This window comes from Ambystoma mexicanum, chromosome 2p, assembly GCF_040938575.1.
Source record: "Ambystoma mexicanum isolate Mex_15411 chromosome 2p, UKY_AmexF1_1, whole genome shotgun sequence".
NCBI lineage: Eukaryota > Metazoa > Chordata > Amphibia > Caudata > Ambystomatidae > Ambystoma > Ambystoma mexicanum.
The window spans coordinates 1,063,034,179-1,063,050,176 of record NC_090923.1 but is presented as its reverse complement, the minus strand read 5'-3'; the positions used below and the strand labels follow the sequence as shown (position 1 = coordinate 1,063,050,176).

General features: G+C 43.5%; 1 protein-coding gene across 1 annotated transcript in view; it reads right to left on the bottom strand.

Moving 5' to 3' along the window:
- The window catches only part of LOC138567111 (phospholipase A and acyltransferase 3-like), a 259,361-nt gene that overhangs the window by 117,424 nt on the left and 125,939 nt on the right, over positions 1-15,998 (bottom strand). Inside the window, exon 3 of the mRNA XM_069644991.1 lies at positions 9,546-9,648. Within this exon, the coding sequence (XP_069501092.1) occupies positions 9,546-9,648 (103 nt within the window). The remainder of the gene's footprint in view (positions 1-9,545; positions 9,649-15,998) is intronic.

Below are 15,998 nucleotides of genomic sequence, written 5' to 3'. Positions count from 1 at the left end.
TGAAGCTCTTACCGTTGTTCACGCACACTCGGGCGAGAACAGAGTCCTTCCCCCCATTTAACTGAATGGGGATGAACAACTGTTCTCCAATTTTCTGAATGTCAGCCAAGCTTTGAGCTGGTTTCTCATCATTTTGGACTATAGAAATGGGATTTTCTGATTGTGAATTGGTATAGAATTTCAGAGTATTTCCTTCCAGTGTGGAATGCCACTTGAGACGGGAAGGAAAGTTGATTTTCAGAAATAGAGAGGACTTCCCATCACCAGTTTGTTGTCCTACTACAATTACTGTCACGTCAGGGTTTTGGTTGTTTTGAAAATGGAATTCAATTTGGTCAGGTTTTTGTTCAACCATGTGGCATGTGCCATTTACACTAACATGGTTGACGCTATGTTTTATTGGTCGGTTAGTCTGGGTACAGAGGACCTTGTTTACACAATCTATTAGGGGAGACAATCTACGCAGGATATCATTCCCCAGTAAACATGGTGTGCCCTCTGGAGTCACAACTATGACCGGTTGTTTCACCTTGTGTCGTCCAATTTTAATGTCTAAATCCGCAGTCCCCTTGACAGGAATTTCATTCCCATCAAAGTTCTGAAGTTGTCCAGGAAGAGGGGTGAGAGCGATGTGGTATCTCTCCCCCTTCCTGAATACAGCTGATCAAAGGCCCTTTTTGACAGAAGGGTGGTTTGGGACCCAGTGTCCACCAGTGCCAAAAATTTACATTGCCCCTTTATTTGGACCGGGGCATACAATCTTCCCTCCTTCTGGCAGTTTGGGCCAATTGGTGGGTTAATTTCTTTACTCTTGATTCTGACAGAGGGGTAATTTGGGCAGGATTCTGTTTGGGCGCTTGGGAACCTGTAAAAAAAAGGTGACAGTTGGATATTGGGGGAGTTTTGGGTGCCCCTGGTTCTGATTCTGGGCTGCCCCCCCCTTTTTGGAGGGAGTCACCAGAATTGGTTTGGGCAAGGTGATTTTCCAAGCAATCACTCTGGGGTTCAATGATGGGCGGTTTTAACTCAGTCCCCACATTTACCCAGTCTTGATTAGGATCTCTCGGGACCCATTTTTCTTTGGGAGGAGTTCCCCCATCCCTGAAGGAGAAGATCCTTTTCCCAGAATCCTCTAAGGACCCCTCTTCTTCAAATTGGAAGACTCTAACCTCCTGCACAAAATGGGCCGTTTTAGACCCTTTATTTCTCCTACCCGCCCTCTGTTCTTTAGGTTGCAGACTTTTGGGGGCAGGAGATTCTGGTTCCGGTTCCTGGTTTTCCAAGGGCTTTTCACAAGTGGGGAAGGAAGCTTCCTCTAAGGCTTTACACCCCCCTTTCCCCTGTGCCTCCTCCCTGGGAACCGATGGGTTGTCGGGGTTCTCTCCCCGTCATTGCTCTGGAGTATCAGACCTTGGTTTGAGGGGTTCTGAGTCGCCATGCTCATCTGAGGGTTCTGTTGAGCCCTCAACATGAGACCTAGGTCCTGCGACAGGTTCTGGACCTGGTTCTCCAGTTGGGACACCCGTTCTGGCTGGTACGGGGGTCTCTGGTCCATCCTAGGTGGATCACGTAACGGGTAACTGTCGCGTCTCCCATAATACCCTTGGTTGGGATAGTTCTGGTAACCCTCCACCCTTGGCCTCCCCTGTCCCGGATTGAGCTGTCTTGGCTCAGGAAAGTGGGAAAGAAAGAAGGGTTGTTTTGGGGGTTGAAGTTTGGCCGGGTACTGGGGAAAGAAGCTCAACCCGGCATTTGGGGGATTACTGCCCTCCTGGGAAAGTTAGGAGGGAAGTTTTCTGGGTTGGCATCTACCTGGTTGGATCCCCCCCTTGGGCTGGGGGATTCCACACATAGCCCAGGATGGGTCTGTTGCCCTTTTAACAGGGGCTTATATAATCAGGGGAGTTAAGGGTCCCATTTGTGGGGTTACCTCCCTGGCTACCTGTCTGGGATTGGCCCAAGGGCCTTCTGGGTCTTTGGTTAGAAAGATTTTGCACAGGAAAAATGTCAGGCCCCCCCATCTCCAGATCTAAAATGGGGGCAACCTTCACCTCTGCCACCTTAGCAGCAGCAGGGGTGTTAGCTGGTTTGGGGTTTTTATTTGTACTTTTATTCTCTACCGGTTTCTGCACTTCATAAATACGAGTCGCCTGTTCAATGACCCAGTCTAGTGATCTCTTCTCATGAAAGTCCCTCACCAGCTGGGTCCTGATGTATTTAGGGAGTGCATGAAAGAAGGTAATAATGAACTCCCTACTGTCTGTGCGCACCCTCCTGGTGGTCTGCGCAAAGGCACGTTTTAATTCTTGCACAAATTGTTGTGGGGCCTGGTCTTCTCCACATTGCAGATTGTAGGTCGCCTGTTGGGCCTCTTGGGGCTTCCTATGTACGGAAAAATGCTTTAAGATGGCCGCCCTATAGGTGGACCATCTTGAGTGGTTCTGATCCTCCAGCCTCGCAAAGAAGCTGGAGTATTCCAGGGAAAATGTCCACTTGGCATATTGAATGCAACTCTGGCTATCTTTCAAATGGAAAGTATCCATCATTTGCTCGTATAACTCGAGGTGCTCCCAAACTGAATCCTTGGCATTTTTATGATAGGGAGTTATGACGTTCCTAATGGCCTTGATCTGTTTCAGGGAATCTTTAGTAGGGCCCTCCTAATTTTATTGGCCTTTTTAGTCTTAGTCACCCGTGTCCACTCATCCTCTGACTCAGAGGCACTGCTACAGGAGGTGGCTATCTGATCCTCTAGGCTCTCCCTGATTCTGTGAGCTTGGGAATGGCTTGCAGAATGTGCGTGCCTTTCTTGAGACCTGTGGTGCTCAGAAGAGTCTTCTGACTCTCCCTTGCTCACAGGATTGGCTGAGTACCGCCCCACTCCCCTAGCCAGGAAGAGGTCTTTAAGATACTCTTTGTGGGCCTAGTTCCCCACCAAATTTTACAGACTGATCCTTTGGTAGGCAGTATTTTTGTGGATCTAATTCCCTGATTCTCCCCTCACTGGAGTCTTCCTGATCAGAGAGGCTAGCCCTAACATTTGGGAATCTGTACAGAGATGCCTGCCCATCCATTTCTGGGAGGCGGTGATCTGTCTGTCTGATGTTTCCCATTCTGCTGAAGTCTACCATCCCCGTGGCCCTTGGTTCCCAATGTGCCAGTGGACATGAGAGTGGCAGAGTCCATGGTACTGAAGGGGTTAAAGTCCCTGATGACAGGGGTCCTGGAGTTATGCTCAGGGGTTTCTCTGCCCCTTCCTACCTCATCTCTTTCAGCCCCGATTCCCTGGTGACATGCCAAAATCTGACTCTTTTGCTCCTCTATTAAGGCCTTACTGGTCTCAATGATTTGCTCTTGCATGGCTATCTGTGGAACCTTTCATTCTTTTCTCATAGAGCCTCATTGTCTCTCTGTGCTTCCTGCCTGGATTGGAAATACTGGGCCAAACTTTTTGCTGCAGGAGACTCACCTCCTGAGTTTAATCATTATTGGTCTGAGTGTTCTGTTCCAGAGCACCCTCCACCCGCCTAGTGTGCCCTAGTAGCTTCTCATATTCAGTTTTAACTTCACTAAGCTCTTGAAGGGCCAGCTTTCTTTCCTCTAACTTAGTTTTTAATTGGCTGACTTCCTGGCCTAAGGCGTCCCTCTCCTGACTTAGAGTGCCCCTCTGTTCAGTCAGGTCGTCCCTCTGTTTTTTAAATGCACTAGCTTTCTGGCACTCCTCATCAAAGTCCAAATTAGTTTGGATTTTCTGCAGTGTTTCCCCTGGCTTCTTTGCCAGACCTATATTGTATGCATGCTTTTTGTATTATTCCTGTGTGGAGGTACAGGTAGGCCGCTATCTTGGCAGTTTTACACTGCTCCTCTTTTATTTTTGGAGCCATGTACAGTTCGCTAAGCGCTTGGTGTAATGGACCCTTGTCTTGCCATAATCTAGGTCTATTGCAGTGACTTGTTGTTTTATTTCCTGTAGCCATACCTGTTCATCCTGTTCTGGCCACTCACCCCTGACAAACAGTTTGTGCAGGAGGTATTCCCTAGCAATATTAATTTCCACTGGGGTCGCCACTTCAGAAATATCAATTTGCTTATGGCTTATTTCAGGCTTCATTTACGTTTGCAAACAGGCCCAGTTTTTGGAGTATTTCTTTTGAGAGGTGCTTGTACAGTGTAGCATAGTACGCCAACCCTTCAAGGTGTCTGTACCCTGCAGGCTAGTATGCTGTGCTAGCTGTCACGAGTGGTATTTCAAATTCAGAATCCCGGATGAGCCCCCAAGCTGTAAGGGATTTCAATCAGGCACACACCCATGTCTCGCTTAGAATGTAGTGCGCAATGGAAACCTTATTTATCTTTGTCTATACGTTCAATATTCTAAATGATATACCACTCATATCACACCCGTCTCAAAATACCCCCAGGTCACACTGAACCAGGAATAAGGCTAGTTTGTAAAGGTAAAGATGTATTTATTTATTTAATATTCAAATCACACATAAGTTTAATATATATATATATATGGGACAGCAATCACCTAACGGTGACAATACAATTCAGAATATAAGTCAAGCAATTGAATTCACTTATAATGATGCAGAGTAGAAAGCACAGGAAAAAGAACAGTTTGATTTGTGCATAGATAGTGCTTAGGTTAATGTTCCCCCTGCAAAGTTTTGTTTAAATACAAATGAGCAATCTTACACCAATGTGAGTAATCAACAGGTATTCAGGGATGAAAATAATGTCTAGAATTTATAGGCAATCTTCCCTCCCCAAATAAGAGAGAAAACCCTTTGTAAAATGACACTTTAAACTGACAGATAAAAATGGTTTTGTAAAATACTGCAAAAGGGTGCAAAAATGCTTAAATGGAGAAAAACTCAAAGGAAAGCAACTCTAAACAAGTCCTAACACACATGAGCGATCATATAAACAACAATACACACTTCAGATCAGGATGGGATGGAAGAAGCACTTTGAAATGGTCAAAAGACACATTTACTTTGGCTAAAATTACAAATTTGCGGCAAACTTTTACTATGCAATATTGGAGAAAAACGGGTCAAATACCGTTCGACAATGCGGTTCTTAGTTGTGGGTGTAGCCAAGGGTCTTATGTATCGGTGAGACGTGAAATTTCGCTTCTATCTTTAAAACTGAAGAGGTTATAGAGGTTTTAGGGAGAGGTGTTTTTGCAAAATAGGCGCGAAAATTAAAACAGAAATTCGATTTTAAAAATGACAGATAGGTTTTCTTATACTATATTAATGGCTATGAAAAAGAGAATGCCACACAGGAATCAGTTATCCATGGCCGCTCATAACTCTTCATGTGTGATACTTTAGTTTCCGTTCTGTTTGGGAATTATTTTAATTAATTAAAATCACTATGGAGTTATAGTTTTGTAACACAGATGAGAGAAAGATCAGCGCAAGAAGGATTCTAACAATACTAGGGTTCTGAATTAAAGAAGGGATGGGTTGAGATAGAGATAAAACAATGCAGATATACTATGGGTCACGGTTCCTCCTATTATACTTACAGTCCTTTGTAATTAAGCTGGACCGTCAGCTCTGGTCAATGAATCAGGTCAGGTCTACCTGCAGCAGCGCACCTCTGGAGGGATTTGGATCAGCGGCGCGGTTATGGTAGCAAGCCAAGCTGAATCATAATTATTCTTTTAAGTTTTGGAGGTTTGCAATTGGGTCAAGCTAGCAAGCTTTAGCAATGCTAAGTCTGGATTCTGCAAAGAAATCTGGATCTTCAAAGAATTCTGGAGTCAGCTACAAGATGAAGAGTTCTGGACTAAGGTGCTGCACGGACATCTGAATGGGTTCTGTGTGGTTTTGTGTAGTGAAACTACTATATTTATACATTACAAAGTTTATGGCGTGGACAGAACTTCAAAAACACACCCCCATGTCTGTGAGTGGCTACATGCATGTGCTTTGTCCTGGTTGGTGGTCTGAACAGAGCTGTCATCTTTATGATGCGATTTAGGAACTCCCACCTTGATTTTTACCAAAACATAACTTTTGCACAAATGTACATTTCTAACATTGTTTACCCTAATAAAATTGGACACATATATTTCATATTCAATTGTCTACATTCACATTCATTCCCCATCCTTGTGCAAGCTGTCTTGGTCATTCTACCAATTTTTATCAATTTCAACTATAATGGTTTGGATGAATCATTTCTAATTCGGTACATCTCTGGGCGCTGATCAGTGGATCATGTACATACAATTTTAGGTTTGCGACATGGATCGTTCTGCTACAATAAGACATGTTTCATAACTTTGGTTCCATAAATGGTACAAGTTTCATCAATGTCTTCAAATCACATGGCTGAAATTAGTTTAATGTCTACCAATTTTTAGATTTGTTCCTCTTTAGGTTTCTCAGTTAAAGAGTTCTAGACCTTAATCAAACATAAGGATTTAACATCAAAGTTCTCCTTTGTAACCTTGCCTTCTCAGGTTGCAGCTGTACAGTCTTTTGATCAGGGGTGGGAGGGGGTTGTATTCCCTTCTTGGAGGGAAGCGCCCCTGTAGAGATCAGTTGCCATTGTCCTCGGCTCAGCCTCAGACGCAAGTCTACTGAGGTCCCATTGTACTGCTTCTTGTCATTATGCGGGAACCATTAGCATCACTTAACCCTTCCTGTAGCAGGGGAGTGTCAAGCTGAGATGTCAACTTTCCCAGGCCAGGCACTGTCATATCAGAATTAAATAGTTGATTAGCTCCCGACTGGGTTCCTGTAAGATTCACCTACAATCTTTTATTTAAAAGATATAAAATGAACAGAGTTTATAATGGATTTTGACATTTTAAAGGAATTAAGCCCTTCACAGAAAAATACTTTAAACAGGTGGATTTTTCACTTCCTCAGGAAAAAGAGAACACATTTAAACTGGGTTTGACAGCCAATTTCCTTAGGCAGCTGTCAGGCATTGATGCCTGTATTCCCATGACTGCCTGGAAAATCCATGATTTCAGCACGCTTTCCTTTCCATAATTCTCTGGAAAATGACTGAATTTTCAAGGGCATTTTTGGATTTTGCCATTATGTGGCTTTGTTTCAGGTGACAGATGACAGATGAAGATGACAGTAGTGATTCCTGTTTTACACCAACTTTGCCTGTGTGTGTGGCAGGGTGTGCAGCTCTTTTGTGGTTTATGAACCATGCGCAATTTTTCAGATTTTAGTGCGCATAGGGGTTATCACCTCCATTTTTGGCAGTTTTCTTTCCCCATTGGCAAAGTGGTGCAGTGTGGCGCATTGGCGTGGATAAAAATATTCAACAAACACTCGCAGAGCAAAGCACTTGCAACCCTGATGCCAAATACCGACTTCCCTGGCATTCCCCTACCGGGACACCTCTGATCTTTGCGGCGCCAGGCCTTGTAGCCCTGGGCCAGGAGCAGGTCCTAAACTGGACCATGACCAGGCACCTTAATGCTAATGCTGGTCCCGCGGAAACTCAACATGAATCACTACTCCAATGTGCCAGTGCTCGTGATGTGGAACACAGAAGCAACAGGTATTAAATACGTCCTTGCAGACTCATGGAGCGCAAGTCGAACTGAAAGAAACCACTGAATTGATATTCAAGAAACTGCACCCGCATGCATGTGCTTTGTGTATTGAGCATAGCTGCATGGAAATAAATGAAGGGGCAGACCGCTTCTAGGTTTGCTTGACATCAGTGAGGGAAGTTTGAATAAGTAGTAGTAGTGCACATGTCTGCTTGCTCTTCTGGGAGAACACAGGATTTCTTCAAACTTAACAAAAGTAAAGTAGATTAAGTCAGAAGACAAAAAAATATATACATATGTATATATTCTAAATAGTTCAAATAGATGTTTTTAAAAAAAGAAGCACAACATTGCCAACCAGAAAACAAAGGCTATTAGGAAGCTAACCTTGCAAAAACAGGATTCTGAGGTTTACTGATGCAAGGTCAAGAGGGAGAGCCATTACAAGACAGCAGCTGAAGTATATGAATAATAGAAAGGGTAAATAAGCGTTCATTCATTCTCATTTCTGACAAGCATAGTCAGAGAATATCTAGGAGGATACAGGAATAAGGAACAATAAAATGAATCCTCTTTTGACTGACTGCCCAGTTTAAGGTGGAGGGATGCCAGGTAAAGAAATAGCAAAACAAGGTAGAGAATAGAAGAGGGGACACGCTCACTGATTTGTTTGACCAGAGAAACAAATTAATTATGTCTGTTTTCATTTTCTCCCTTTGTGAGTTGAAGAACGTCTGAGATTGTTATTTTATCCAATTCCCCTTTTCCCTATGCAAGTTTAGTGTGACATGGGTTCATATTGTCTATGCCATGCTATACTTTCACTGGGGTCTGTTGCGCCAGCGACAGTTCCTGCAGAACACTTGAGACCAGATCCTGTCAATCACAAGGTACAACCTGTCCTTCAACAAAACAATTCTTGAATGGTAAGACTTTTGTTCTATGTGGGACCTCGATCCGTGAACAATGTGAGGACAGCAATGGGATTGTAACAGGGCTATCTGAAATGAGAGAATTTAAAGTCAACCTTTTCTGTCTAGCCTTTTCTTTGTGAGTGACAGGAAAGACAGGAGTCTTTGTTTGCAAGCCTTCATGCTGAGATGTAGACAACATGAGCGACCTCATTTATACCAAGGAATCTAGACAGTACTAATGACATTGCCCAATCACAGATACTTTTCATCTTTCCAATGACTACTTGGCATCATAAACAGGCACTATAATCCAACCAGTCTAGATGACAAATATTTCCTGTCTTTTCCATGCCCGTCTTCATCAGCTGTTGCAAATGTGTCTCCATTTCTGTATCAAAGGGAAATGTGTTGACCTGTTGGTTGACACTAAGGAGAAGTTTGTCTGGTGGAGTTTGCTTTGCTTTCCCATCCCATATTTTCTGTTGCTATTGGTGACATGTTCTGGAGGTTTCTTGGCGTTTCATGCCCCCTGGCACATGTTTTAATGCTAAGCACTGCCTAATCTGGGGTTCACTACCTCAACTCTACATTCTACTCTGTGGTCTAAAGGTTCGATAAACTTTTTATGAAAAATTCTTTGATGAAAAAATTGCATGTTCACAATTAGTTTGATGACTATTCAATCATGATAGAGACTTGGAAGGAATAGGAGGTTAGGACCAAGTGGAGCTAGGTTTAGGGAAAGGGTTAGAGGAAAATAGAACAGTGGCATTTTTTGAAATGAGTTGAAAGAAAGTAGGGTGTTCATTACGACAAATAAACTCATTTTGCTTATAAGGATGCTAAGACAAATGCACTCAAAAGGCAAAAGAAACATTAATTTAAAGACTGGGGAACTGGTAGGTTTGGGGAACTTAACTTGTACTATTTATAACATTCATAACATATAATGTGGGTCTCATGCTTTAGAATGCAACAAATATCCGCTATACTAGGGAGGGATAGTAAACCTTAACTCAATGGAAGGTGGATTTGATAATTCAAAGCTGATGCTACGTAAAACAGTTCCATATAGAAGGAGGTCTTACTTGGAGGTGCAAGATGGATAACGTAACCTTCGCCGACATAAATGGCCCAATGCTGATAGCCAAATCGGTGGATCTCAATCAGGTCTCCAGGCTTGGGTTCCCCCTAGAAAACAGAATTTGTTTTAACAACACAAGAGAGAAATGAGGCAGGTATTTACTTAGTCAGACTATCATGTATAGAACATATATATTCCTTTGCTTTGCTTTGTGTTCTATCTTTCAGTCTGAATCATCTTAAATCATTTTATTCTTCTACTTTTTTCCAGTTTCTGTGTCGTGTACCTATCTGTCACTCTTGCTTTGTTTGTATCCTCTGCTTTGGTCTGCCCTTATTCTGCTAGTTTTTCGTGTTTCTATGTCTTTTTTCTATGTCACTTTTTCTCTTGCTGTCTAGCATGCCATGTTGCAGTGTGTTTTAGAGGCCTGTCCTATGGGTCCTCTTTGGGTTCATCATCCAGGTTCCTTAAGGATCTGACTGGAGTGTAATATCTTTTTCATTTCAATAAATGCCCATTATTTAAAGCAAAAACGGTATAAAACTAAAACGAACCAAATGTTATGAGTGTGTCTATCACAAAGTTCTTTCCCTAAAACTAAATAGTCTAGTACAGACATTCCCTAAATACAAAGTGAAGACCAACTACTGTCTAGTCGCCAATAAAGAGGGAAGAAGCCATTGTGGCCACTTGCTCAAGGCTGCTGGTTGTGTGAGGTTCCTGTGTCACTAGGGCTTGTTGTAAGGGCCCCATCTTTCATTTAACTTTAATTTAATTTTAATTTCAGTGTTGGTTGAGTGCAGCCCTTGCCCCAGTGGAGCAGCGGTACAGTGAATTTGGGGCATATACATTACACATGGGATATTGGGTGAACTGATTACAGGGAGTCTTCAATATTTACACCACTCATAATAATGAGCGCTCTAGTTTCTGGTGTATAAAAATGTATTAGGGGTCCACTAGAGCTACAAATCAATAATTTACCAGTCGTCACCCAAGACGGAACGTACACCAGGCAGGAAGAAGCATTGTTTATTACAGCTGGGTGAGCACAAATCAAACAGCACAGTGGAACAGAACTGGTTGATGAGAGCTGGCAAACTGGCTCACAGCAGACAGTACATTGCTAATACAATGTGTGTACAGTTAGAAACAGCTGCATTTCAAACTTCACATCTTTTCTGTTCTCATGAAGCTGGTTAGAATACTTACACTACTTACACTGGTGTACCTCAACACCTCATCATCTCTTTTCTTTTTGTTTAATATGCATAGACAGTTTCACTGTTTTATGGCATTCAAGGCTTTAAATCAAAGGTCTCTTAACTCACTCATCCTTACTAGTTCAACAAGTTCAATTTATTGGTTATTTCTTTATCAATAGAAATTCTTTATAGCTTATTTTAGTGACAATGTACATGTTGCATATTACATATTCATATGCATATTTAAGTTTCAACATCAAAATGCCCCCTCGCCTTTAACACTTTTTCAAACCAGTGGAGTTGTATTCACATTTGCAATTATTTCTAACAATTCTAACATGAACCCTAGGTGCTGTTTGTGCTATATCTACTCTTTGACCTAATCACTCTAGTGTTGAAACTTAAATATGCATATGAATTTTTTATATGCAACATGTACATTGGCGCTAAAATAAGCACTATAGTATCGAATTTCTATTGGTAATGAAATAACCATTAAATTGAACTTGTTCAACTAGTAAGAATTAGTGAGTTAGGAGACTTTTAAAAATAGTGAAACTGTCTACACATAGTAAACAAAAAGAAAAGAGAAGATGATGAAATGTTGAGGTACAACAGTGTAAATATGTAATTTCTCAATCCAAAGTACCTCGTATTAAGGTGTTCCCTTATGTTGAAAAGACTGGTTAGAATATGTCATGCCCCTATAGCTAGACACACGTTAGTTGGACATGATTAGAGCAAAACAGACCTGCCGTCTCTCAGCTCATCCCCTCCCCATGTGGTGCCACATTCCTTCCTGTTCCACCTCGCAGTTTGCAATTAGTAATACCATAATTGTGCTGACCTCCAGATCTTTATTCGTCTGCCATTGGCAAGCACGAGAAAGGAAGAAACGCGAGACACCCTGAACTAATAGGAAGGGAGACATTCGCACGGCACCTGCCTGATGAGAACCTTCACAAGCTGTATTATGGACACTCTGTGGGCTTGTTATTTTCCAGGGACACCAAAACATACCGTCTGATTGGCTCTTCTTGGAGCACCCCTCCATCCCACAGCCTTGTTCCTATACCCGCTGGTCATGGTTTTTATGCAAGTGCCTCCCCGGATCCCAGTTACCGCGAGTAACCGTGGGACCGACTCGCCAACCTTGATTCTATCTCCTGATGCTGTTCCCAGCTACCATGGCTTGCTGGAGACATGCATATTCAGCTTCCCCCCCACCCTCAGCCGCTGCATATGGGCAGTGTGTTACAAGTTTGCATACTGTTTGAGGCCCACCTGCAGTGCCCCTACGTAGTGTGCTTACCTGTGTTTTCGCCTCCCTCGCATTTACTCAGCACTTTCGTTTGTGTCCATATAATTTTAAATACAGAGTGTCCCCTCCCCTTGTTCACCTCCATGCTGTGTACATGGGGCTGGCTACAGTTTCCAGCGACCCCTTGCTTCCCCCTTTGGGGGTGTCCCAACCCATCCTGCTTATTCCCGCAATTGGTAAGTGCACCCCTCTGTCTGGCACTGAAACAGCACCTTTATTGCAACACAGAGCAGTTTTGTATACAGGTTTGAATGGGTTGAACCGTCAGTGTGTGGCAGCCTTGGGGCGGGGGAACTGCATGGGGGATATTGAAGGGGAGCCATTGGCCATCAGAGCAATCTATGGGAACTATATGGGTTTGGGCTAATGTTCCTACTTCCATGGGCAGGTAAATAAATGTTTTAGGAATAAGTGGGGATGGGGTCATTTCACGCCTGATTTGTTAGAGAGTAAGGGGAGGTCTTAAATGCTGTGCAGGCTCATAAAGCCATGGCAGCTTTAGCTATGATGATATGATATGATAGGTTATTTATAACACGCTTAATACCCAGAAGTTTCTAAGCGCGGACCAGGGGATCGAACTTGTGTTGGTCCGTGTTGTCTTGCTTCCAAGGCGAGCAAGTTGCCCTTGAGCTATCCTCCCAGGACTATATACATGGGCACCATATTGGTGCCTTCAGTGGTTCAATTTAAATATTATATATGATCCGAGAGATTGAATGGATCCTTTTGGGGAAAGAAGAGTGCATGGCACACACGTGCCTTTCCAAATAATCTGGCAGGGGCTCGCCAAGAAAATAGGGATCTTTCCTGCAGCACATAATTGATCTTTGTGCTATACACCGATGTACTTACAGTACGGCTCTCACTGTCCAAAAGGCCAGCAGGCTTGTTTCCTGGGCCACTTCAATGACTTGGTGCCCTGTACAGCTAGTAGTTGTTGGCAATGCTACTGACCCAGTGTGCTTTCAAATGTAGCATTCCCCACATATTTACCTAAAACAATGCACGCCCGGAGCACTGTTTTTTGCTCTACGTGCCATGGGGTGAGTAGTCCGCCATCCATTGCATGACCCGCATTTTACTTTGCTTTTATCTGCTTTTATTTCATTTTCTGCGCTTTCCGCACCGTCTTGCAGTATCCCAACTCCCCTTCCTCCTGCCTCCCATCCTGCCCACTGCCCTGAAATTGGCCCATGCTGTAAATTAGATTTGCGGTGAGGGTCTAGGCCCTCTGCAGCTCACCCTCAGCACTGTTTTTTGCTCTACATCCCCTGGGGTGAGAAATCGGGTGTGCATTGCGCGACCTGCATTTTACTTTGCATTTATCTGCTTTTATTTCATTTTCATTGCTTTCCGCACCATCTAGCAGTATCCCAGGTCCCCTCTCCACCCGCTTCCTGGTCTTCCCATCCTACTGCTTCCCATCCCACCCAACCCCGTGATTGGCTCATGCTGCGAATTAGATTTGCGGCAAGGCTCTAGGCCCTCTGCAGCTCGCCATGAGTACTGTTTTTTGCTCTACCTGTCCAGGGATGAGTAGTCCAGTGTCTATTGCATGACCCGCATTTTACTTTTACTTTGCTTTTATCTGCTTTTATTTCATTTTCAGTGCTTTCTGCACTGTCTAGCATTATCCCAGCTCCCCTCCCCACCCGTTTCCTGGTCTCCTCTTCCTCCCGCCTCGCATCCCACCCACCACCCCGCGATTGGACTGTGCTGTGAATTAGATTTACGGCGAGGATCTAGGCCCTCTCCAGCTCACCCCGAGCACTGTTTTTTGCATTACGTGTGATGGGGTGAGTAGTGCGGTACCCATTGTGGGACCCGCATTTTACTTTGCTTTTATCTGCTTTTATTTCATTCTCGCTTTCTGCACCATCTAGCAGTATCCTAGCTCCCCTACCCACCCGCTTCCTGGTCTCCCCTTCCTCCAGCCTACCATCCCACTCACTGTTCTGTAATCGGACCGGCTGCAAATTAGATTTGCAGCAAGTGTCTAGGCCCTCTGAAGCTCACCCGAGCACTTTTTTTGGTCTGCTTGCACAGGGGTGTATTCCTTTATCCATTGCGAGACCCGCATTTTCCATTTTCGGTGCTTTCTGCACCATCTAGCAGTATCCGAGCTCCCCTCTCCACTCACTTCCTGCTCTTGCCTTTCTTCCACCTCCGATCCTGCCCACCGCTCCGTGATTGGCCCGTGAATCCCTTTTTAGGATATTCTCCCTGGGCAGCCCTCTGCTAAGGGCCACAAGGCAAAGGGCTGCTCCCGACCAGGCAGCTCCTTGTTTGGCCGTGTTTGCCAGGCACACCTGCCACAGTCAACCATATCTTATCAGCAGTGACTGATAAGGTAAGTTTGGTGTGAGCAGGGAGTACAGCCATTACTGTACTCCAGTAAAATCCCTCCACTTTTTTACCTAATACCACATGCACACATGCATTTAGCCCAACTGTGCTAGCTAACCACATTCTGCTTTTAGCCTAACTGTGTCAGGTAGTCATACTCTGCGTTTAGCCTAACCGTGTCAGGTAGCCATATTCTGCTTTTAGCCTAATTGTGTCAGATAACCATACTGTACTTTTAGCCTGTGTCATGCAGCAATATTCTGCTTTTAGCCTAATTGTGTCAGGTAGCGATACTCTGCTTTTAGCCTAACTGTGTCAGGTAGCCATTTTCTGCTTTCAGCCTAATTGTGTCAGGTAACCATATTCTGCTTTTAGCGTAACAGGGTCAGGTAGCCAAGGCAGCTGAGGAAAAAAGTAAAGGAAAATCAAAAACAATATTCAGAAGAATTATCTTGTATCAACTGTACCAAGGAAGGCAAAAGAAAAATGTAGGCCTCACCTCCTCATGTTCCATAAGTGCAATAGTGTTCAGTGAGTCCGTGGAATAAACAACAGCTCCTAAAGGATCTAATCCAGATTCTGGGACCCTCTGGGTACAAAGAGAGGAGTACCTCAATGCAGCATAACAACACAGTGTAGTGATATCTTTAGAAATGTATGAGGTAGTCATAGATAAGGCCTTCAATCAAATTTCCATACAATTCAGAGTCGGCAAGAAAACCCAAAGTCCGACACTCCAGTCCAAAACAAGTCAGTGGTATGATAATCTTTACAAATAAATAGAAAGAGAACTCTAAGTTAAAGGCATTCCGTTCGATGTAAAAATAGTGCACCAGTGAGGTATGGTGTGCATGTATTCTTTGAATAAGGAACTACTTATAAGAATCGAAATTGGAGATGCAACAGGGATATTCTTAACAAAGCATCTCGTGACCGGATTCGAGTGGTCCTTAAAATGGGATTCAAATGATGTCACAAAGTAAACATTTGATTTGAGACCTTATCTATGACTACCTCATACATTTCTAAAGATATCACTACACTGTGTTGTTATGCTGCACTGAGGTACTCTATTCCTCTGTTTGTACCCAGAAGGTCCCAGAATCTGGATTAGATCCTTTAAGAGCTGTTGTGTATTCCACTGACTCACCCAACACTATTGCCCTTATGGAAAAAGCGGAGGCGAGGCCTACATTTTTCTTTTGCCTCCCTTAGTACAGTTGATATGAGATGATTCTTCTCAACATTGTTTTTCGATTTTACTTTCCTTTATTCTTCCACTGCTGTGATAATAGATCTATTGAGTGCACAGCCAATCACTATTTAATTAACTGGAACTCATGAGGTAAGCTACCAAGCGTATGGAACCCTCTCTGACATTACATTCAGAGCCCATATCTTATAAATACTATTTTGTGCCTTATGTCAACATACTTATGGACATATTTAGCTATGCACTGGAGAGAAATGTGGGGGGAAGATTATGACACATTTCTCAAGCATGCAAGGAGGAAAAGACCACAAAAGACAAGGGGAAGTTGGCAAGACTTGGGAGGGGGGACACACCCTTCACAGTACAGTT